The sequence below is a fragment of the Rhinatrema bivittatum genome, chromosome 7, assembly GCF_901001135.1.
Source record: "Rhinatrema bivittatum chromosome 7, aRhiBiv1.1, whole genome shotgun sequence".
NCBI lineage: Eukaryota > Metazoa > Chordata > Amphibia > Gymnophiona > Rhinatrematidae > Rhinatrema > Rhinatrema bivittatum.
The window spans coordinates 227,479,955-227,505,233 of NC_042621.1; the positions used below are offsets into that span (position 1 = coordinate 227,479,955).

Consider the following 25,279-nt stretch of genomic DNA (forward strand, 5'->3'; position numbering starts at 1 on the left):
AGAAACGGTCACAAGCAACAGGATCCCAACCCTCCGATGTATAAAGTGTAGAGAAGAATTGACGAAACTGTGAAAATTTCCCTGGTATCAGTGACTATATGCCCTCCAGAGGACCGAATAGCTGCTATATGTCAGGAATGGCGTAAGGTTTTAAGTAAATTATTCATAAGTTTCCCTGATTTATTACCAAACTGGTGGAGGCGAAACTGGTAATAAAGAAGACTCTTTTTAGCCCTCTGGTGGAGCAAAGAATTAATAGCTCCTTGAATTGTTCTGTAACTCTCGCGGTCTGCAGGTTGACCCGTTCGGGTCAAACGGACTCTTGCGGCCTTCAGTTGGCTGCTTAAGGCAAGAAGCCGCTTGTCCAGGGTTTTGCGTCTATGGGCCCACGTAGGAGATAATATCTCCTCATAACATCGCCTTTGCTGTGTACCAAAAAAGGACTGGATTGGTCTCATGCTCTCCATTTAGGCTGGCATAGTCCTTCCATTTGGAGCGTAGGTAAGCCTGAAATTGGGGGTCATCTGCTAGATAGTAGGGGTATCTCCATATACAGTGAGTAGCTTGGTTGGGAGAAAGCTGCAGATCCAGCCATATGGGAGCATGATCTGATAAAAGTCTCTCTCCAATGCACGCATCCCCAAGTTTCGTGAACTGAGTTTCGCTGAGAAACAGATAATCGAGATGTGACCAAGTATCATGGGCCTGGGATAAGTGAGAATTCCCGCTCAGAAGGGTGAAGCACTTGCCACGCGTCCACCAAATGTAGGGCACTCTCAAATTGTTGTAATCCCCTGCTAGCCCCGTTATCCCTATGGGTGGCTTTAGATTTATCCATTTGTAGGTCTCAAATGGCGTTGAAATCGCCCCCTATAATAAGAAAATCATCGAGATATGGGAGCAGCAGACATTTGAAGGTCTCTGAGAAACTTGGGGGTATAATTGGTAGGAGCGTAGGCATTATAGAATACTATTGTGCGATTAGTTATCTGAGTGACTAAAATGAGAAAGCGTCCTTGAGGATCTTTGATCTCCTTTAGGATCTGAAAAGGCAATATTTCCACATTGATAGCATGGGGGCCCTCACAGGAAAGGCTCCCACGGTTAGAGTTAACAGTATTATAGTTCCACTTCATGTACATCACACACAGCATGGAATATATCCAGAGTCTGAACAGTAGTCCCTGCATTCCTCCCTCCCCCACCCCTCCCCACCTTCTCTCATTCAACCTCATGAGAATCACCATCACACATACAGCCACCCACCCTCCCTCTCCCTCTCTTCCAGCCCCATCCACAGTAAGAAAAAAAAAAACAAAACAATGATAAGGAACATTGGAGAGCAAGGGAGGGCCAAGATGGCGGCGTGAGCAGCAGCAGTGCAATGCTACTCCGAGTTTCGATTGATTATTACCTCAAAAATGCCCTCTAAGAGGAAAGGACGGGTCCGAGTCTTCCCCCCAGATGGATCCTTACCTGCGGACCAGCGATTAATTTCTGCATTTGCTGTTGGGACAACGACACAAGGGGTAACTCTCCCCGTTGCGGCTGGCAGTGAGGGAGCGCCGCAGTCGCCAGGGAAACCACGCTGAGTCCCACAGATCAGCGTCTCCCGTTGGCCCCGATTACCAGCGTTCTTCCCTTGCAGTTTGCAGCCCTCGATGATGTCATCACCGGAGCGACTGCGACGGGGGGTCAGAGTGGAGGAGTTCAGCCAAGCAGCATTTCTCCTCCTGGATTACCGGCGTCTCTTTTGCCTTTTCAGGCAATTTCATTGCCAATTTTTTCTATCTCTGGTAATGGAACAGAAGAGCTGGCAGGAAGATCCTTGGCTGAAACGCTGGATTCGAAGGAGCCACAAGCTGGAGAGGGTGGTGAGTTTTTTCAACCCCCAAGCCGGACGTAATAACATTAGAGGCATTATGGGATCTGATAGTGATAGTTGGAAGCTCAATGAGGGCATGCCAGGGAGAATTGGGAAAATTAAACACCAAAGTAAATGCTCAAAATGTTGTTTTTGAAACCCAGTTTCAAGAACTGAGAACACAATTATCGGCAACTCAACAGACTTTGGCACAAACCCAGGCAAATAATTATAAAGGACTTCGGATCTTGTTCCCGAAGACTGGAATATTTAGAAAATCAAACTAGACATTTGAACCTGAGGTTTGTTAATTTTCCCAGGATACTTGGTGAAGGAATACATACGATGTTAAAAAATTACTTTCATCAGAATTTGGGTTATGACCTGGAGAAAACTCCAGCGATAAATAAAGCCTATTTCCTTTCTAATCCTAGCAGAGAAACTCCGAGGAGTTCAAGCAGAAGGCATTGAAAACCTCACACAATTTATTGAGGACTCTTCCGATGTGGTTATTGTGAGGTCTACTCTGCTAGTTTCTTATATAATGGAGAGTGAGCTGAATGATACAATGAGGAAATATTTTAAAAATATATCCTCATTGTTCTATGGTCAAACTATACGTATTTTTCCTGATTTTACTAGAACAACAGGTTTGAAGGCGTGATTTCCTTTAAGAGTGCAAGTAATTACTTTGGGGTATTCTTTTACACTTAGATACCCCTGAAAGTGTGTAATTAAAGGTTACTGGCCCTTCCACTTATTTCCTTTGAAGAATGATGAAAAAGATGGTTAATTAATATGATATGTCTATCTGTATAATGTTATGTTAATTTTCTTTTTTTCCTGTATTTCAGTCTATTTACTATTGTAAGATGCTATTCTCTTACTATCTGAATTAAAAATAATTAAAAAAAAAAAAAAAAAAAAAAAAAAAAGGAACATTGGTGCAGCACGTGTCATCAATAACTGTGTCAAACCTTTGGAACTTATAATGCAAAATAAAGTTCTCAACAGGAGAGTATTGTAGTCAAACGCCCGAGCACCAGGGAATTCATTGCCCAGCTCGGGTACGAGTGATGTGTCACTGCGTTGGAGTTTTCCATATTGTCATGTTGTAGATCTCTGCCTTTGTTGGGAAAGAAAAATAAAACAAAAAGACAGTGTGGCAACAGGCTGTTAGCCGACCATCGCAGCAGTCAGAACTCAGGACTCAGTCAAAGTCCCTGCCTGCCGATTCCATTATGTCGGGTCTTCACTCTCCACCTGGGGGCTCAGTGGGACAGGAGGGGGTGGAGGTACGCATGAAGGTCTTAACATCCTCCACCTCTGTAAACCACCGAATTCCTTCTTTAGTAATGACCCGGAGCCTTGCCAGGTAAACCACTGTAGCACGGAGTCCTGATTCAATTAGTTTTGTGCACAGGGGAGCCATAATGCGCCTCTTCGCCGCCAAATTTACTGAAAAGTCCTGAAAAACTAAGATTTTCCGGTTTTCATAGTGTAGAACCGTTCCCGCTCGCATAGCTCACAGAATCTCATTTTTATGCACAAAATTGAGAATTTTTACGATGACAACTCTGGGTCTGAGGTCGCAGTCGCGTTTTGGGCCCAGACGATGTGCCCGCTCAATACGGAGAGGGCCATGTGCGTTTGAGAGATGCAATTCCTTCTGTAACCAGCCCTCTAAAAAGGTCGGCAGGTCCCGGTCAAGCAAGGACTCTGAAAGTCCCAAAAATCTGAGGTTAGACTGCCTAGAGCGGTTTTCGAGTTCTTCTAAGCGCTCCATATGTTTACAAAGCGTGGCTTTAATCTCAGTGATTTCCGTCTGAGAGACCTGGCAGCCATCTTGTAGATCGGAGACGCGCTGTTCGAGTTCCGAAAACAGAGTCTCAAAGCCTGTAACTGCTTCATTGAGCTCTGTAAGTTTCGCTGAGATTGTCTTTAATTCCAGCCCTAGTAGTTTGGAAATTGCTGCCTTAATTTCCTCGATCGCGGTTGCATTCAATTGTACCGGAGGGTCCAGTGCCATATTGGGAGCCACTTCCGGGGCTCACAGCCACTCTCTCTCTCTGTAAGTCGGGATGTCATCGGGCTTACCCTGTGATGCAGCTGCACGAGAATAGTTTTATAGGGGTTCCTTAGGAAAAAAAAACAAAACTGCAAATTGACCCGTGGATGCGGCTGGATTAGCGAGGGTCGGCGCTGTGAAGGGAAATTACGTCTTCCCCTTACTTTGCATCACGTGATCCTCCTCATGCACTTTGCAGTGGAGGTTTTAAATGGAGCAAGCCTCTCATGAAACGTGATACTAAGAGTTGCGTGGAAATGTAAACATTACCTATACCCTTATGGTACGCAGACACTGCACTAACATGCACCTTGATAGAGGAAGGTTTTAGGCCCAACTGACCGGTGCCAGAGATAGTCCAGGAACTTCGCAGTGGAACAAGTGAAGGGGTCTATGGACATGGAAGTGCACCAGACCGTAAACCTCTTCCATTTAGAGCGATAAGACCTTCTCATTGAAGGCATTCGTGAAGCCACCAGGACTCTGGATACAGACTCTGAAAGGTTAAAAGGTTGGAGTGTTAACCTTTCAACATCCAGGCCATCAGAGACAAAGCTTGGAGGTTGGGGTGTCATAGATACCCTTCGTTCTGAGTGATTAGAAGGGGATCCTTCCCCAGAGGAATGTGTTGGCGTACTGATAGGTCCTGGAGGATTGGAAACCACACCTGGAGTGGCCAGTGGGGAGCTATCGGAATCATTAATCCCTTGTCCTGCCGGAGCTTCACGAGCGTCTTTGAAATGAGAGAAAGTGGAGGGTACGCATACAGGAGACCACTGGCCCAGGAGAGGGCGAAGGCATCTCTTGGTTGCGAGTGGTGACTGCGAATGAGAGAGCAGAAGTTGTCTACTTTGTGGTTGTGGACCAACACAAAGAGGTCTGTGTGAGGGTAACCCCAACGTTGGAATATCGTGTCCGCTACCGCTGGGTAGAGAGACCACCCGTGCAGATGGAAATTGCGACTCAGCTGGTCTGCCAACACATTGTCCACTCCCGGCAAGTAGGTTGCTTTGAGGGATATCAAGCGGGAAAGGGCCCATGCCCATATCTGTGCAGCTTCCTGACACAGGAGGTAGGAGCCCGTTCCCCCTTGTTTGTTGATGTACCACATCGCAACCTGATTGTTGGTTTGAATCAGGATAGCTTTGTTTGATAGGCAATCCTGAAACGCGTTGAGGGCATATCTGATCGCCTGTAGCTCCAGGAAATGTATTTGGTGTTTGGCTTCCTCTGGAGACCAGGTTCCCTGAGTCTGCAGGTTGCCTACATGTGCACCCCATCCAAGGTTGGATGCGTCTGTTAAGGTAATTTGAGGATCTGGAGCCTGAAATTGAAGGCCTTGAATGAGATTGGAGTGGTGCATCCACCAGGCTAGTGACAGACAGAACTGTTTGGTAAACCTGGACAATGCTGGACATTGGCTGACAAGCTTGAATCCACTGGCATTTTAAGGTCCACTGCATTACTCTCATGGTGAGGCATCGGAGTCACATGCACCGAGGATGCCATGTGACCCAGCAGTATGAGGAAATAACTAGCAGTTGAAGACACTTAAGTCTGCAGTTGATGAGACAGAGATGCTATGGCGAAAGCACGATCCTGGGGGAGGAAGACTTTTGCCTGTACAGTGTTTAGGTCGGCTCCTATAAAGGATAGAGTTTGGGATGAAACTATCTTGGATTTGGGACAGTTGATTAGAAACCCTAAGGAAATCATGGTGTTGATAGTGATATGCAGGGAGGTTAGTATGCCCTGCTGAGTCAGAGCCCTTATCAACCAATCATCGAGATAAGGGTAGACATGGACACCCTGATTCCTGAGGAAAGCTGTGACCACCACCAGGCACTTGGTGAATTCTCGTGGAGCAGACGCCAGGCCGAATGGTAATACACGGTACTGGAAATGACGGGGGCCGACCAGGAATCGCACGTATTTGCGATGAGATGGAGTAATTGATGTGTATGTAAGCGTCTTGGAGATCTAGAGAGCATAGCCAATCTCCTCTTTGTAGAAGAGGAAGTAGAGAGCCCAAGGTTACCATTTTGAATTTTTCTCTCTGCAAAAAAATGTGTTTAGGGCGCGGAGGTCCAGTATCGGACATACGCCACCTGACATTTTTGGTATTAGAAAATACTGGGAATAAAACCCTTGCCTCTGCTGGGAGAGGGGCATTGGTTCTATTGCTTGTGGCTTGAGGAGGAGTGAGACCTTCTGTTCGAGCGAGGGAGAGTGGTTGGACGTTCCCCACATTAGCCGAGGCCGAGAGTACGCCTCGGCCAGTACCCACTGGTCTGTGGTGACTGTATGCCAAACACTGTTGAAGTGGCAGAGCTGACCAGTATGGATAGAAGAGGAGGTTGGCTTACACTCTCTACGAAGGAGTCAAAACCCTGACGCTGGTCCAGGCTGAGAAGCTGGCTGAGACTTTTTAGGTCGAGTCTGCCTGGATTGACCTTTTTGGTAAGGTCTAGAAGGGCGTTCCCTAGAAGAAGGAGAATAAAACTTCCTTGGCTTGTAGGCCGGCCACTTAGAGTCATGTCTGAAAGTTCTCTTAGGGGCAGGAACTCAGACGGAACAGACGAAAGGAACTCAGACGGAACAGAAGAAAGCTGGCGCAGCGTTTCATGGTGAACCTTCAACTGCGCCACAGTCTCTTGGATCTTTTCCCAGAAGAGATTATCGCCCACACAGGGTAGATCTGCTAACCTGTCTTGGACTTCTGGTTTTAAGTCTGAGGATTTGAGCCAGGCCCATCTTCTGGCACTAATTCCCGCTGCAGACACTCTAGAGGCTGTGTCGAAGATCTCATATGCAGCGCGGACCTCGTGCTTTCCCGCATCTAGACCTTTCTGAGCCAGAGCATGAAGTTGAGTCTGGAGTTGCTCTGGTTAAGAATCAGACAAGTCCTGGATCCTTTTAAAAAGGTCTCTGTTATACTGTGTCATGTAAATCTGGTAAGATGCGATGCGAGATATGAGCATGGAGCCATGGAAGACACGCCTGCCAAAAGCATCCAGAGATTTTTGTTCCTTCCCTGGAAGTAGGGAGGAATGAGGTTTTGAACATCATGCCTTTTTCTGGGCTGATTCAACAACCACAGAGTGATGATCCAACTGTGATTTTTGGAACCCCGGAGCTGACTGCACCAGATAGGTGGCATCTGTCTTGCGGTTGACTGGTGGGACCGAACATGGGTGTTCCCAGTTCCTCTTCAGATCATCAAGCAGGATTTCATGAATGGGTATGGACATGATTTCCTTAGGGGCATCTAGAAATTGGAGTACTTACAGCTTCTTATGCCTAGAGTCCTCTTCCGTCTGAAGCTGAAAAGGAATGGTTTTAGACATTTCCTTGATGAAATTAATAAAAGAGATCTTCTGGTGGAGAGCGACTTCTTTCATCTGGGGGAGAGGGCTCTGATGGTAGATCATTCGAATCCTGGGATGAAATCATCGGTCCTAGGATTGTAGGGCTGATCTCCAGCACCTAGTGGGTCTCCAGCAGGGAGAAATGGTACTAATCCTGAAGGACCAGGCCGAGGCATCGACGGTATCGATGGAAGAACCGATGGCACCGGTGACAATGGATGAGTCAGTTGTAAAATTCCAGACGATGGAATGGGTAACGGTGTTTCCTCATCATCTGATAATGGAATCAGTGTGGAAGGTACTGGGACCCACCGGTGCTCTTGGTTCCATCGGAGACAGGGCACCGATCAACACATCCAATCTACCCAGTAGTGGTGCAAGCGCTACAAGAATCAGATCGGTGACTGGCTCAGGGACCGGTACCGGCATCGATGGAGGTTGGAGCCCTGAAGTGCTTTACTGATGACCTATTGGATCATCCGATCCAATTCCTCACGGAAGCCTGGGGCATGGAACCCCGGCACCGGAGTAGGAGGCAGCACTGGCGTAGCCGGAGGATCCACCGGTGAAGGTGGAATCGCGGATCCCGGCACCACTGAAGGTGGGGGAACGCCTCAGTGACCCGGTCGCAGAAGAGGATGGGGCCTTTTCTGGACAGGGCTTGTCGGTGGTTCTGTCGACGTTGAGGATGTGCCTGGATCGATGGACTGAGCCTTCCAATGCCGGTGTCGACGCTTTTCACTAAATTCTCCTCGGTCCTTTTCTTGAGGAGGCAATCGACACCTTTGGAATTGTCGACGCCGGTCAAACAGCAGCGGTGTCCTATTGCTGGCACCGGCTCGGACGACGTCGAAGCTATCGATGGAGTCAGGGTTTTTAACTGAAAGAGAAAGTCCATCTTCTCTAAACGAGCCTTGCGGCCCCCCTTAAGTGTCATTTGGGCACATTTGGTGCAAGTAAGGACATCGTGGCCGGACCCCAAACACAAAAAGACCCCATGCGGGTCAGTGATGGACATTGTTTGAGTAGTCGGGGCACCGAAGACAACCAGATGCCATGACTTCGACAAAAATTTAGCCATGGTGCTATTGATGGCCGGTAGGCCCCGAAGTGATAATTCGACGGGAATTGACTGCAACAAGGATAAAACCTTTCCTTTCAACCGCAGAGAATGGATATCGATAGGGGGACCCCTATGGGGTAGTATTTGTTGAAAACTTTTGAATGAAGTTCTGTGAGGAAAATTCCTGTCAGGAATCTCCAGAGAGCTCCTTAACCCACGTGGCTACTGCTGCATGGAAAAAAGAAGACTGAAGGGGGACCCCTGCTGGATGTAGGCTCAGTGCATTGCTGGGCATGCCCAGTAGGTGCCAGAGTTCTAGAAACTTTGACAAAAGTATTCCATGATTGGGCTCCATCCTGATGTCACCCATATGTGAGGACTACCATCCTGCTTGTCCTGTGAGAATATCAATGTCCCTTTGTAGATGTGGTCTTCAGAACTGGACATAGTACTCAAGGTGGGGTCCATCCAGAGATTTTAAAAATCAATCAATTCTGATTCTTTGCCTTAAGTACCCCAAAACAAATTAGAAATAAATCAAGTTTACTTCTCTGTATATAGGGTTCTCTGTAAGAAGCTGGATAAATTAGTGGGTGACGTTATCAGATGGCACTAAACTCAGTAAACTTTGAGTGTGTGGGAGTTCCCCCATGTGTGCTCCCTAGTGATCCCTTCAGTCTATTTCCAAAGTTTAAGCTTTAGTGAGGTAGTCGACTCTCCACGAAGGTGAGTGGGTATAAGAATAGTTAATTCATCCTGCTGTCTATGAAGAACCCTGTTTACATATAAGCAAACTTGCTTTCACCATGGACAAGCAGGGCTGAATTAGCCATGATATGTGGGAAGTCCTAAGCTGAGGGTTGAAGAGTAGAGCAGCTACTTTATATTAAAAAAAAAAAAAAAAAGAAAAGAAAGAAGCAATCCAATCCCACCAGTGGAGAGTGAATTACTGGGTATATAGTCTGCACAAAACTGCTTGCCCAAACCTACTGTCATTTCTTGACATGCTGTCCAGACAGCAGTGGGATGTAAAGGTGTTCACAAATGACAAGTGAAGCTCTACAAATGTTAATGGAAGCAGCCCTGAAGTGAGTCTCCAAAGCTTTCATGATTCTCATTTGATAAACCTTGACGCACACTGTAATCTGTAGTTGAGCTAGCGCATAGCAGTGTGCAATACAATTCACTTGCCAATCAGATAGTGATCTTGGTTATTGCCTCAGCCAATTTATTGGGCTTAAAGGATAGAAACAGTTGAGAAAGCAGAGTTGCTTACCTGTAACAGGTGTTCTCCCAGGACAGCAGGATGTTAGTCCTCACATGTGGGTGATGTAACTGAACAGAGCCCTGTCACGGAAAACTTTTCTGTCAAAGTTTCTAGAAAGCTTTGATTGACACTGGCACACTGAGCATGCCCAGTATGCCATTATCCCTGTGTCCACAGGGGTCTCCCTTCAGTCTCATGTGTAGCAAAAAGTGCAAGCGAAAAATAAAATAATAAAACGTATGTAGACTCAACTCCGCGGAGTGGCGGATGGGTTCCGTAAGGACTAACATCCTGCTGTCCTGGGAGAACACCTGTTACAGGTAAGCAACTCTGCTTTCCCCCAGGACAAGCAGGATGGTAGTCCTCACATTTGGGAGATTAGCAAGCTACAGGCTGACTCATATTACACAGGCCAATAGCAGATAGCCTGTGCACAGGCACAATAATTGGGGAGCTATTGGCAATGATGAGGCAGCCTGACATCACAGCAGGTGGTTGTACAAGGAGTTGGGAAGCATAGTGGAAGGAAGCATTCCAAGACAGATTGGCCAAGGCAGAGTCTTGATAGACTTCCATATGTAAGCATTAGGGGGCTGCGAATGTGTGAAGAGAGTTACAAGTCGCAGCCTAAGAAATGTCGGCAACTGGTAGTGAACGATAGTGTGGTACCGATGTTGTCATATTCGTTAGAGAATGTGCCTTCATTCACCCCTGGAGAGGAAGGCCTGCTTTTCATAGCAGAATTCAATACAGTCTGCTAGTCAGTTGGAGAGAATTTGTTTGCCCACTGGAACTCGCAGCTTGACTTTGTCAAAGAAGGAAAGAGCGGGGTGTGTTGTCTATGGAGTGCAGTGCGGTCTAGATAGAATGCAAGTGTACGCTTAAGGTCTAAGGTGTGGAAAATCCTCTCGCCCTGGTGAGAGAAAGAGGCCTTGGGAAAAATGGGCAGAGCATATTCTGAGTAAGGTGAGAGGCTGAGTCTACCTTAAGAAGAATATTAGGGTGAGTACGGAGGACCACTACGTCACGGAGGAACCTAGTGTCGGGTTAGTAAGTGACAAGACGTGCAACTCACTGACCCTTTTAGCAGAAATGATGGCTACAAGGGAAAGGATTTCCCATGGTAGAATATTAAGTTATAGGAATGCAAAGGCTCCCACGTGGAACACATGAGTCTTGTAAGCACATTAGGCCCTATTCTGCAACCAGTGATCATAAAGGAGGCTTAATCTGTAGAGAAATCATGATAAGCCGACTCATAAGGGGTTGAGCCGTTAATCGGGCATCCCCTACTCCCAGGTAGTATGGTGAAAATGGAACTGAGGTATACCCATGCACAGGATATCTGGGGACCAGAATCCAAGGGGTATGCTAGATAGCCTAAGAGATGGAGTGGTGGGGAAAAAGGGCTAAAACCTTTTTAAGCACATCAGCTGGTAAATCGTGTCCATTTGAAATGGGAAGATTTACATGAGGAAGACTGTCATGAAGGTACCAGTACCTGAGAACTGTAAGTCTGTGTAATGCAACTGACCTGTGGGCAGGCGGATAGGTTACTAGAGTGATAGGTTGAGAAGTATGGGGAACATACTTGTCAAAGCCAGGACGTGGTTATGAGAATCATTTGAAACCTTTCCTGCTGTAGCATCACCAAAGTTTTGGTTATGTGCAGTATCGGAAGAGACGCATATAGGAGGCCTTTGATGCAGGACGAGCAAAGGCGTCCCTGGTAATGCATTTTGATGCATGTGTAGGGAGTAGAATCTATCCATTCAGTGGTTTGAGTCGGATGCAGAGGTCAAAATTGGTTGAACTTAGCACTAGAAGATTTTGCTCGCTACACATGGATTCAGAGACCATTCGTGAGGATGGAGACAACCATGGAGATGGTCTGTCAGAGCGTTCGGTATGCCTATCAGATAAGAGGGCCGCAGATGCATGGAGTGAGCAAGGGCCAAAGGCTAGAGCTGCGCGGCCTACTGGCAGAGCAGATAAGAGGCTATGCGTGTTTGTGTGATGGAATACCACATTGCCACTATGCTGTCTGTCTGTATGCACAAAGGCTTGTGTCAGAGGCAGTATTTTAAGGCATAAAAAGCAGACCGCATGGCTAGTAGCTCCAGGAAGTTTATGTAAAAATGTTCATGGAGCGGAGTAGACATTTTGGGTTTGGAGGGTGTTGATACGAGCTCCTCAACCCAAGATGGATGTGACCGTGGTCAAGATCATCGGAGGATTTGGTACTGGACCGGTAATATGGATCAGGGACGAAAGCGGTTGAACTGTTTAGAGCCACTGAAATTTGAAAATCCACTGAATCTTACTCATAGCTAGACTAGCCATATGAGTGACGTGGATAGTAAAACCCCCGTGGCCTAGCAAGGAAAGAATTGATGGGCTGAGGGTATGTTGCATGTGCGCAGAGATGTGGAGAACTTGACAGGATGTCTGCGCGGTTGTTGGGCAGGAAGTCTGTTGTGACTGTAGTGTCCCGAACTGCTCCATATGGGATTTGTGGTAGGTGATCAGAAATCCCAGGCAAATTTAGAAGATTTATAGTGAATCTCAGAGAATTTAGCTTGTTGCTTGGATTGACTTCTTATTAGGCAGTCGTTCAAGCAAGGAAAGGTGTGAATGCTGTTATTCTATGTAGGTAAGTGGCAGCCACTGCTAGGCATTTGGTGAAATACACAAGTAGACAAATCTAGCTTGAATACTAAACTTGGTATTGAAAATGTTGACGACTCACTAAGAAGCGCATAGAAAGACCAGAGGATAGAGGCAACCTACTTATTGTAGTAAGGAAAGCAATGTGCCGAGAGACACGATTCTGAACTTTTCTTTTTGAAGAAAAATGTTGAGTTTACTGAGGTGAAGGATGGGCAGAGATCGCCTGCTTTCCGTTGAAAGAAGGAAATAGTGGGATTAAAATCCTCCACCTTGTCGCGCCCGGGGAATGGTGCCCAGAGCCCTAGTACTCAGTTGGATGGCTGCCCTGTTGCCTGGCAAGGTTGAAGAATCTAGGACTGTCCAACCGTTGATCTCAGGCGAGAGGATGAGCGGTAAAAGGTCTTTCTAGCGTCTCTCCCTGCTGTGCAAGAAATGAAGAGAGCTGTCGCCAGTCTCGCGGTGGGCTTGCCATTGAAGCACTGTCTGCTGGACCTTTTGCATGGCAGATCAGCTAGTTTATCCTTGACTTCGGGCCGTAAATCAGAGGCGGGAAGCCAGAACATAAGAACATGCCATACTGGGTCAGACCAAGGGTCCGTCAAGTCCAGCATCCTGTTTCCAACAGTGGCCAATCCAGGCCATAAGAACCTAGCAAGTACCCAAAAACTAAGTCTATTCCATGTTACCGTTGCTAGTAATAGCAGTGGCTATTTTCTAAGCCAACTTAATTAATAGCAGATAAAGGACTTCTCCTCCAAGAATTTATCCAATCCTTTTTTTTTTTTTTTTTTTAACACAGCTATACTAACTGCACTAACCACATCCTCTGGCAACAAATTCCAGAGTTTAATTGTGCGCCGAGTGAAAAAGAACTTTCTCCGATTAGTTTTAAATGTGCCACATGCTAACTTCATGGAGTGCCCCCTAGTCTTTCTATTATCCGAAAGAGTAAATAACCGATTCTCATCTACCTGTTCTAAACACCTTTATCATATCCCCCCTCAGCCGTCTCTTCTCCAAGCTGAAAAGTCCTAACCTCTTTAGTCTTTCCTCATAGGGGAGCTGTTCCATTCCCCTTATTTTGGTAGCCCTTCTCTGTACCTTCTCCATCGCAATTATATCTTTTTTGAGATGCGGCGACCAGAATTGTACACAGTATTCAAAGGTGCAGTCTCACCATGGAGCGATACAGAGGCATTATGACATTTTCCGTTTTATTCACTATTCCCTTTCTAATAATTCCCGACATTCTGTTTGCTTTTTTGACTGCCGCAGCACATTGAACCAACGATTTCAATGTGTTATCCACTATGACGCCTAGATCTCTTTCTTGGGTTGTAGCACCTAATATGGAACCTAACATTGTGTAACTATAGCATGGGTTATTTTTCCCTATATATATCACCTTGCACTTATCCACATTAAATTTCATCTGCCATTTTGATGCCCAATTTTCCAGTCTCACAAGGTCTTCCTGCAATTTATCACATTCTGCTTGTGATTTAACTACTCTGAACAATTTTGTATCATCTGTCAGGCTAACTGATCTGTAGTTTCCCGGATCGCCCCTGGAGCCCTTTTTAAATATTGGGGTTACATTAGCTATCCTCCAGTCTTCAGGTACAATGGATGATTTAAAGATAGCAGCATTAGGCTTTGTAACCTATCGTCACAACTGTACATTCTATACATTCAGATGAAAAAAAGCAGTTAATTTTTTAAAACACTTATTCAGAAAGGCGTTCTATGATGATTTCTCTGATATGTCAATGGATATTGTAGGTTTCATGCTGCTTTAATAAATATTTTGCAAAGAGAAAGATGTTCCCACTGTAATAAAACATTACGCAGAAAATGGAATTGTATTTACTATCAGGCCGATTCAGTACGGTGTGCTCAGGCCAAGTGCACAGTTAGCTCCCATTTGGATGCGCGTTTTCCATGCGTTATTACCCCTTATACAATAGCACGTGGAAAACACGTGTCCAACCCCCCCCACCCCCTGAAACTAATAGCGCCCTCAACATGCAAATGCATGTTGATGAGCCTATTAGTTAGTCCCGTGCGATACACAAAGTAAAATGTGCAGCCAAGCTGCACATTTTACTCTCAGAAATTAACGCCTGCCCAAAGGCAGGAGTTAATTTCAGCCGGCACCGGACAAGTGTATAGAAAAGCGAAATTAAGTTGGAGGCCCCAAAAATAAAAAAAAAAATTTTAATTTTGAAAAAATCTGCCCACGCATTGGAAGATGGACACTCAATTTTGCCGGCGTCCATTTTCCGAACCCGTGGCTGTCAGCGGGTTCGCCAACCGACACCGGTAAAATTAAGCGTCGGCTGTCAAACCTGCTGAGCCGCCGCTTCTGCCAATAAGGAGGCGCTAGGGACGCGCTAGTGTCCCTAGCGCCTCCACCTTACCGTGGGTCCTCATTTGCATAGAGAATCGCGCGCCCAGTAGAGTGGACGCTAGCCTCGGAGTGCCGGCTCTCCCGCACATTTTACTGAATCGGCTCGTATATTAGCGAGTGCCATGAAACCTTAACTTTGCCACAAACATAACAGGATATTTTCTATACCACAGACTTTCAGGGAAACTAAAAAAAACCCCAAAACAGAGGTAGCTCCAGAAATCTATCTACATTTCTGTGCATATAATTACCTGGATTGGTGTCCCTGAGAGAATAAGTCGGTAATTGGCTGTTAACTGTTTTACAGCTTTTGACAATTTTGTTTTTCCATTCTTTATGACATGGCCTTCATCAAGAATACAATAATTAAATTTAATATTTCTAGAAGAAACAAAGGTAAGAAATTTGAGTTTGTAGGTGATGAGATAAACATTTTAAATGCAAATCATAAAGGAAGTTCATACCTGAAGAAATCAATGTCATTCCGTACAACATCATATGAAGCTACAATAAGATTATGTCGTTTTACATGGTGCTGTAATCTTAAAAAAAAAAAAAAGAAAGCATGTGAAGTACATATACATTTTAGAATTCAAATTTAATGAAGAACTTCAAAACTCACATGGCTTAAAATGTTACTCAGATATACAATAGTAAAATAGTTATACATCTGCAAAAAAAGGACATTTTACATTTTAAAAGTTTGCATAAAATATGGGATTTGATGCATGTCATGTTTTACTGCTATATGCTCATACATAGTATTTGAGCCATACTGATGATCTTTGTCAGTAAAGCTGAAATGCCTTGTCAAATAATTTACTTAAGTCACTTAAAGTGCTATTCAAAAGACTTTAAAACAAATAAGATGGCTGTACTTCATGCTACCTGTTAGGCTGCATCTGGTTTGGGTGCCCCAAAACTGCAGTTTTCAGTTTGGTCCCAGTAAGAGGAAAAGAAAGGCAAAATGATAATGTGCCCTCAATGTAACAGGAAATGGATTGCCCCATTTTAATGTAACGTAAGAGTCACTATAGTGGGTCAGAACAATGGTCCATCAAGCCCAGTATCCTAATCTCCAAAAGTGGCCAATTCAGGTCACAAGTACATGGCAAAATCTCAAACAGTAGATTCCATGCTGCTTACACAAGGATAAGCAGTGGCTTTTCTCAAGTCTACCTGATTAATAACAGTTTATGGACTTTTCCTCCAGGGACTTGTTGAAACCTTTTTTAAACCCAGCTACACTAACGTCCTTTATCCCATGCTCTAACAATGAATTCCAAAGCTTAACTGTGCATTGAGTGAAACAATATTTTCTCTAATTTTTTAAAAATGTGCTTAGTTAACTTCATGGAGTATCCCCTAGACCAGAGCTTTCCAAAGTGTGTGTCACGACATTTTAGTGTGTTGCCTGCACTATGCCGGTGTATCTCGCAAGCCCGGTGCACATGATGTGGTATACCGAGGAGAGGTCAGAGGGAGCCAATGCGGCCGCCGGTGGACCTCATCCCACTGGCGGCTGAGTAGTGAAGTATCGCTGTGCTGTGCGCCAGAGACACACAGCAGGAAGATCGGCAGGGCAATGGTGGAGCTCACGTCACCACGGCCCGAAGAAAAAGGTCACGTCGAAACATGCAGGTGGTGCTCCTCCTCCTTCCTGCCCACGCGGCCCCGGAAGAAAAATGTTGCCGGAGCCGCACAGGCAGGAAGGAGGAGGAGCATCAGCCGCGTGCAGAAGAGGAGCAGCATTGTTGCAGTGGGCTGAGAAGAGGAGGAGGTCCGGTAGCAGGGCCCCCACCGTGGATTGGCCTGAGAAGATCAGGGCCGCCGCAGAGCCCATCCTGCAGCGACCTGTGAAGAGGAGACCCAGAGGTAAGAGAGAGGCTGAGGGCCCGAGGAGTATGTGTATGAGATGAGTTGAGAGATTGTGTGTCTGTGCGTGTATGAGATGAGTTGAGAGATTGTGTGTGGGAGTGAGGACCTGAATGTTTGCAGAGACAGCATGTGAGAGTGAGAGCCTGTGTGTATGAATGATTGTATGAGAGAGAGCATGTGAGAGTGAGTGAGTGAGTGTGAGTGAGAGAGAGAGAGAGAGAGAACATGAGAATGAGAACCTGACTGTGTGTTTGAGAGAAGAAGGCAGATGGAGAGAAAAGAAATAGAAAAAAAGACAATATGAAAGGAATTGGCAAAAAAATAAGAAAGGGGAGGTGGAACAAAAAAAACCTGTGACCAACCGATTAGAAAACTAAGATCAGACAGCAAAGGTAAAAAAAAAAAAAAAAAATGGAGAAATTACTTACCTGATAATTTCGTTTTCCTTAGTGTAGACAGATGGACTCAGAACCAATGGGTATAGTGTACTCATGCTAACAGTTGGAGATGGATCAGATTTCAATCTGACGTCAGCCCCTAGTACATATACCCCTGCAGGAAGTGCAGATCCTTAGTATTCTTCCTTGCAAAGCATTGGATATATGTTTGACTGACCGATTGGTTAATTTGGTTAACTTGTATAACTTCGTAACTATATAAACGTTATAACTTGATTAACTGGAATAATTTGAACTGGTCGATTGCGTATAGCTGGAGACCGCCAGGGAGCTCAACCGGAAAGCGTCGACACCCAGCCGGGTGGGAACCTAGGTAAACTAAAAGAGGCTTGAATCATTTGCATTACCATGCGTGACGGCAGCCAAGGGCGGGCTGCTGAGTCCATCTGTCTACACTAAGGAAAATGAAATTATCAGGTAAGTAATTTCTCCATTTCCTAGCATGTAGAAGATGGACTCAGAACCAATGGTATGTATAAAAGCTACTTCCGAACCGGGTGGGAGGCTGCCTGTGACCCACTTAGTATTGCCCTTGCGAATGCCGTGTCCTCCCGAGCCTGAACATCCAGACGGTAGAATCTGGAGAAGGTATGGATGGAGGACCATGTTGCCGCCCTGCAGATCTCGGCAGGCGACATCATTCTTGTTTCTGCCCAGGACGCTGCCTGGGCTCTGGTTGAATGGGCCTTGACCTGTAGAGGTGGAAGTTTCCCTGCTTCTACGTAGGCCGCCTTGATAACTTCCTTGATTCAGCGGGCTATGGTTGCCCGCGAGGCTGCTTCCCCTAGTCTTTTCCCCCTGTGAAGGACGAAAAGGTGGTCCCGTCTTCCGTACGGGTTCTGACATTTCCAGGTATCTGGAGAGGATTCTGCCAACGTTGAGGTGACGCAGGTTACGGATTTCTTCCGAATTCTCCAGGGCTTCCGCCGAGGGAAGCGAGATGGTCTGGTTCAGATGGAAGTGGGAGACCACTTTGGGAAGGAATGACGGTACCGTGCGCAGCTGGATGAACCTGGGGTGAACCTAAGGAAAGGCTCACGGCAAGACAGTGCTTGTAGTTCAGAGATGCGTTGCGCTGAGCAAACTGCCAGGAGGAAGGCAATCTTCAGGGTCAGCTGACTGAGTGATAGGCCTCGAAGAGGTCTGAGGGTGGATCCAGATAGGAAGTTCAGGATGAGGTTGAGGTTCCACAGAGGTACCGGCCACTTCAGCGGTGGGCGAATGTGTTTGACTCCTCTCAGGAAACGTGACACATCCGGGTGAGAGGCTAGGCTATTACTGTCGTCCCTGGTGCCGAAGCATGCCAGTGCTGCCACCTGTACCTTGATGGAATTGAGGGACAGTCCTTTCTGAAGTCCGCTCTGAAGGAACTCCAGCATCACGGGAACTTTAAGTGAGCGTACCTTGATGTCGTGATCTTCGCACCAGGCCTCAAATATTCTCCAGATCCTTATGTATGTTAGCGATGTGGAGAACTTACGTGCTCGGAGGAGGGTGTCTATTACCGCCCCCGAGTATCCGCTCTTCTTCAGGCGAGCCTTCTCAATGGCCAGACCATAAGAGAGAATTGAGTCGGGTCCTCGTGGACGATCGGACCTTGTTGTAGCAGGTCTCTGAGAGGGGGCAGGAGTAGAGGGTTCCCTGCCAGCAGTCTTCTCATGTCTGCGTACCATGGTCTTCTTGGCCAGTCCGGTGCCACCAGAAGAACTAGTCCCTTGTGTAGCTGTATCTTGTGAATCATTGCGCCCAAAAGGGGCCACGGCAGGAAGGCGTATAGTAGGGTGCCCTGTGGCCAGGTTTGCACCAGGGCATCGATCCCTTGGGATTGTAGATCCTGCTTGCGGCTGAAGTATCTGGATACTTGGGCGTTGGTTCTGTTCGCCAGGAGGTCCATTTCCGGTGTTCCCCACCAGTTTACTATCATCCGGAAGGCTGTGGGAGATAGCTTCCATTCTCCTGGGTCTAGACTTTCTCTGCTGAGGAAGTCCGCCGTGATGTTGTCCTTCCCGGCGATGTGGGCAGCGGAGATCTCCTGTAGATTTGCTTCCGCCCATGCCATCAGTGGGTTTATCTCCAGTGACACCTGTTGGCTTCTGGTTCCCCCTTGCCTGTTGATGTAGGCAACCGTTGTGGCATTGTCGGACATCACTCTGACCGCTTTGCCTCGGAGTCTTTGAGCGAACCGCAGGCAGGCGAGTCTGACTGCCCGCACTTCTAGGCGATTGATGTTCCATCCTGCCTCTTCTGCGTTCCACTGCCCTTGGGCGGTTAGTTCCTCGCAGTGTGCTCCCCATCCCCGTAGGCTGGCGTCTGTCGTTAGCAGTGTCCAGGTTGGGGATGACAGTCTTGAGCCTCTGTTCATGTGGCTGGGCTGCAGCCACCAGCGTAGTTTGGTCCGGACTGTACCCGGGAGAGGTAAGCGTACGGTGTAATGGTGCGACCGTGGGTTCCAGTGGGACAGCAGTGAGTGTTGTAGAGGCCTCATGTGGGCCCTCGCCCAGGGGACCACTTCCAGTGTGGATGCCATCAGCCCTAGGGCCTGCAGGTAATCCCATGCCGAGGGGCGAGGGTCGCTCATCAAGGATTGCAACCGGTTCCACAGTTTTGATCTCCTTGTGGGAGTCAGGCTGACTTTGTCTTCCTTGGTGTCGAAGTGGACCCCCAGGTACTCCAACGATTGTGAGGGCTGCAGGGAACTCTTGTTCGTGTTGACCACCCATCCGAGGCTCTCCAATAGAGACTTGACTCTGTTGGTTGATTGGATGCTTTCCTCTGGTGACTTTGCCCTGATCAGCCAGTCGTCCAAGTAAGGATGTACGAGGACTCCTTCCTTCCGCAGTATTGCCGCCACTACCACTAACACCTTGGTGAACGTCCGTGGTGCTGTGGCTAGCCCGAAGGGTAGGGCCCGGAACTGGTAGTGATGGCCCAGGATCTTGAAGCGTAGGTAACGCTGGTGTTCCTGATGAATTGGGATGTGCAGGTACGCCTCTGACAGGTCCAGGGAGGTGAGGAACTCTCCCGGCTGTACTGCCTTTATTACGGATCTCAGGGTTTCCATGCGGAAGCGGGGGACCTTCAGGTATCTGTTTACGGATTTGAGGTCCAGGATTGGTCGGAACGTTCCCTCTTTCTTGGGAACGAGAAAATATATAGAATAATAACCAGAGTTTATCTCCTGAGGAGGTACCGGAGTTATGGCCTCGAGGTTCAGTAGCCTGGCCAGTGTAACTTCCACTGCCGCCTTTTTGGTGGGGTCGTGGCAGGGAGACTCCACAAACTTGTCCGGGGGGGGGTGCGTATGAAGTCCAGGTAGTACCCTTCCCGGATGATTGCTAGGACCCACTTGTCCGAAGTTATCTCGACCCATCTTTGGTAGAATAGGGCCAGTCTGCCCCCTATGGCTTCCCTTGGATGGGTCGGCTGATTCTCATTGCGGAGCACGGCTGGGCCCTGAGGCCGAGCTGTTTCCCCTCTTGTTGTGCTTGCTCCGAAAGGACTGGTTCCTGGTCTGAGGGCGGGGCGCCTGGTAGCTGCTCCTGTATGTGTTGAAGCGCTGCGAGCTTCTGCCCCTGGAGGTCCTGGAAGGCTGTCGCTGGACTCTCCTTGACTTGTCTTCCGGAAGTCGAGGTACTGGGGATTCGCCCCATTTGCCCATCTTTTCTAAATCGCTGCCGAACAGGAGTGATCCTTTGAATGGCATTCTTGTGAGGCGTGTTTTGGAAGATGGGTCGGCTGACCAGCTTCTGAGCCAGAGCTGTCTCCTGGCCGCCACCGCCTATGATACTCCTCTGGCCGCTGTGCGTACGAAGTCTGAGGCTGCGTCCGTTAGAAAGGATAGCGCTGGGTCAAGGATATCTCCCGGTGTGCCGTTCCTGGCCTGGGATAAGCAGGCACGTGTCACCACGATGCAGCAGGCCGCAATCTGAAGAGATATAGCGGCCACGTCAAATGACTGCTTAAGCATAGCTTCCAGCCGTCAGTCATGCGTGTCCTTGAGGGCTGCTCCTCCTTGGAGACTGCGCAGACCATGGCGTCCACTCTTGGGCAAGCGAGCATGTCTTTGGTTGCTGGATCCAGGGGGTACAAACTGGCCAAGGCCCTTTCCCCTTTAAAGGCAGACTCTGGGGTGTTCCATTCCAGGTCAATAAGCTGTTGCGCGGCTCGCAAGAGCGGGAAATGACGGGAGGTCTGTCGAAGGCCTTCCAGAAATGGGTTCTCCTCGGGATCCCCCTGGGTTTCTGAAACCGGGATAGCTAGTTCTGCCAGGCATTGGGAGACCAGGTCCGGGAGCTCCTCCCTTGTGAAGAACCGCCTCATGGTTCGGTGGGGTTCTGTCCCCGGGGGGAGTTCTCCTTCTTCTAGAGGTTCGGTTTCGTCTTCTGAGAAGTCCATGTCCTCGAAGGTAGGACTACTTGGTGGTAAGGGCCTATGCCTGGGTCTTGAGGGGCCTGGGGCATAGGGGTCCTCCTGTGACATATGTGGTTGGTCCGCCCGGGAATCCGTTTGCATCCGGACAAAGGCGTGAATCCCCTTGAAGAGTTCCACCCAAGAAATAGACGAGGGGTCCATATTGAGTGGCGCCGTTTCCCTGGGAGCCTCCAGCTGGGAGGGGGTCCTGTTGGGGTTTGCTAGCTCCAGGGAGCCCCCTGAAGAGCTAGTCCCCGGCCCTGGGCGAGTCTGAGATTGTGGTGGATCTCCCAGGGCCTCCTCGCATTGGGTGCATAGAGTGTCGGCTTCATGGCTCTGGGCGGCCCTGAAGTGGCATGCTGAGCAGAGGCCTAGGGATTTTACTTCAGATCTTGCCCTGCAAGGGCGGATCAACCTGGTGGCGCTGGCTTCGGCCGATAGCCTGCGCTCATCCTCAATCCTCGGAGACCGGCACAAGTAAAGATTTCTACTTTACCTTATCTTCGGCGCTTCCCGGTCTCGTCCCGGGCGATCTCCGGCTGCGGGGGGAGAGGGCAACTACCTTCACTGCCGCTTTTGAGGGTGCACCCGCTGCCTCTAAGCCGCGCCCGAACTCGTCTAGCTCGGGGGCTAAGTCCTCGCTGCGAACGGCTCCAGACAGAGGCTGCCTCTATGCCACGCCCGAGCCCTTCTCACTCGGGGACTAGGTCCCTGCCGCGATTTGGCCACCGGACCGAGGCTCTTACCTCCGAGGGACCACAGAAATCACCTCGGGAAACTCAACTGGGGGAGGGACCCGAGGGGTATTACCGCAGGAGTGCAGGGCTCGTCTTCAGGCTCGTCTTCAGGAATTTTCTTTAAAATTTGGTAAAATGCTCAGCGAGCGTGAGATAGCTCCTAACTGCTTTGGAGACGGAAAATACTGATGATCTGCACTTCCTGCAGGGGTATATGTACTAGGGGCTGACGTCAGATTGAAATCTGATCCGTCTCCAACTGCTAGCACGAGTACACTATACCCATTGGTTCTGAGTCCATCTGCTACACGCTAGGAAATTACTTTTTACTGATTGGCCCATGTAATCTTTGGTAATGTGCAAGAGTAGCACTTTCTCTATGCGGATCTCACAATGTAGGAGATCAACATGGAGGAAGTGGAAACCCACAGGGCCTGCACAGAGGAGGCAGCAGAATGGGCTTCAGTGCCGTTAGCAGCAATCAGTGCCTCCCCAATAGCCATACAGCATCAGTGACAGTGGCAGCAGAGGAATGAGTGAGGTTCCAAGGTTGTTGGCAAAAGAGAGAGAGGGGGTCTGCCTTTAGTGTGTGCGTGTGTATGAATGGGAGTCTGCCTGGGGGTGTATGTGTGTGAATGCATGGGTGCCTGCCTGAGGGTGTGTCTGTGTATGAGAATGAATGGGTGTCTTCCTGGGGTTTGTATGTGTGAGAATAGGTGCCTGCCTGTGTGTGGTGTATGTGTGTGTGTGAGAATGAATGTGTGCATGCCTAGGGGATGGTGAGGGAGTGGTGTGAAAATGAATGGAAGCCTGCCTGGGGGTCAGTTTCAGTGTGTGAGAATGACTGGGAACTTGCCTGGGTGTGTGTGTTTGTGTGTATGTGAGGGAGCCAGAGAGAGTGAGAGCATGAGTATGTATGAGAAAATACAGGGGAATAAGAGTTTGTGTGGGGGGTGTGTTTGTGTGGAGGGGGAGAGAGTGTCAAAGCCTGAGAGTGTGTCAGTGTCTGTGAGAGGTTATGGTGGGTATAAGAGCATGAATGTGTATTTCTGTGACAGTGTATGTGTGAGAGAGAATGGACATGTGAGTATGTGTGAAAGAGAGGATAACCTCCTAATCCTCGACAATATCAGGGTGACTGGAAATCAAGAGCTCTCACATATGGACAGCAGGAGATTTTTAAAATCCTTATTAGTTTTAATTGGGTGTTATTTGATATATGTGCTGTTTTGAAATATTTTATTGGTGTTTGGGAAATTGTAAAAAAATGTATATGATTTTAATTAATAGAAATTCTATTTATCAGTAGTTTTAAAATATTCTTTTATTAGTATGGTTTTACTATTATAACTGATGCTTTATGTTTCTTGATTTTGTTTTATGAGGAATGGTGGTTCTGTTTTTCTGTTAATACACAGAGTCTGGCTTCTTGGGTTTTCCATTTCAGTTTTTGTCTAATTTGTGCTCCTTTATTTTGTATTCTGTATTTGGTGAGGGTCTGTCTCTGCTCTGTGTGTGTGACCATGATGAAAGATTCTGATAGCATAGGGATCTATAGCAATCTGGTTTGTTTTGTTTCCTCAGTAGGTGGTGTATTGGTATTCTAGGACCCAGTGTAATATTTACCCTTGCTTTTTCACAGGTAGGGTTATTGTTGTTTGAGTCCTTGGTGTTATTACTGTTATGTTACAATGGGATTGCAGTATAGATTTTGAGTGTCTTTTTTGCGGGGGTTTGTGTTAGTTCACAATGTGCCTGGCAGTGGAAGGTGTTTGTGCTGCTGTTACTGTGAGGTGTCACCAGAATTTGAAAATATCTTTTAGTATGATGAGCTGTAAGGGAAACATCCAAGCTCCATTGTTTGGGGGAATTTCAGTGGATGCACAGAGTTACAGAACTGGATGTGCAGGATTTATACTGACATTCTGTCCCTTCCTATAAATTCCAGACTTCACTCTCATAGCCTTATAGAATTAATTGAATGAGGCTATCAAATAATTTTAGAGTGTGAAACTGGCCAGCTTTTTAAAATTACGCAGAAGACCCTTTGGACTTTTTTATTGACACCAAATATTCCAAAGCTGTGTTCATCCCATCAAGCTCATATATCTCATTTAAAGAGGTAAATTGAATAACACAAACACTTTGTTTTATTATTGTTACTCATAAATTATAACAATAATCTTGGAATATTATATGTTTTTAATATAAATGAAAGGTTTTCACAAGATAAATGTTTCACGACACCACCTTATTATGTATATATTTAAGGAAACATACATAAATTGTCAAAATACATTTTGTTCGTTTAACCTTTAACCTCTGGTTTGCTAGTAGACTGAATTACCGTGTCATGAAATTATGTTTGTCTAAAAAGTGTGTCACCAACATGAAAAGTTTGAAAAGCTCTGCCCTAGACGATTTTTGAAAGAGTTCCTCAATGGACCACTGGTCTGATACAGCATAGCACTTATTTGCCCCTTAAATGACTATTTTACCTTTCACTGATAAATCATCGGTCTGGTGAACCTGGGAACCAAGTAAAATAAACTCCTCCCTCCTTGCGTGCAATACTAATACAACCCAAAGCTTCAGAGGAAGTGGCAGCTTCTGAAGCAGTGTGGTTGTTTCTCCCTGTTGGTGGGGAAGCCAGGGCCAGAGAAGCAAAATGTTCGGAATTCTGACCAACTGCCAGATTTGCTAACTGATCTGGCCCTAAGGGAGAGTGCTGCTCAGGTTGTCAATGAAGGGGTTTGTCAGGGAGGACAAGGAAATAGCAGAAAAACTGAATGAATTTTTTACTTGCTCTTTACTGAGAAGGAAGTTAGGAATATACCCATGCCTGAAACATTCTTTAATGGTGGAGATTCAGAGCAACTAAAACAAATTGGTCTCTCTTGTACTTTAGACCAGGGGTGGGCAAATCTTTGTGTGTGGGGGCCGCATTACAAGTTATCGAGCACAACGAAGGCTGGAAGTGATCCCCCTTGGAACTCCTCAACACAACAATCAAATTCCCAGCAGTTGCTGCAGGCATTTCAGTATCTAGCAGGCTTAAGCACCATCATTTTTAGCATCCAAGTACC

General features: G+C 47.2%; 1 protein-coding gene across 1 annotated transcript in view; it reads right to left on the bottom strand.

The window, feature by feature from the left end:
• BTAF1 (B-TFIID TATA-box binding protein associated factor 1) overlaps positions 1-25,279 on the bottom strand; it is a 565,336-nt gene that overhangs the window by 188,974 nt on the left and 351,083 nt on the right. The window contains exons 29-30 of the mRNA XM_029609940.1: positions 15,175-15,252; positions 14,962-15,091 (exon numbers count right to left, since the gene is read on the bottom strand). Coding sequence (XP_029465800.1) covers positions 14,962-15,091; positions 15,175-15,252 — 208 coding nt within the window. The remainder of the gene's footprint in view (positions 1-14,961; positions 15,092-15,174; positions 15,253-25,279) is intronic.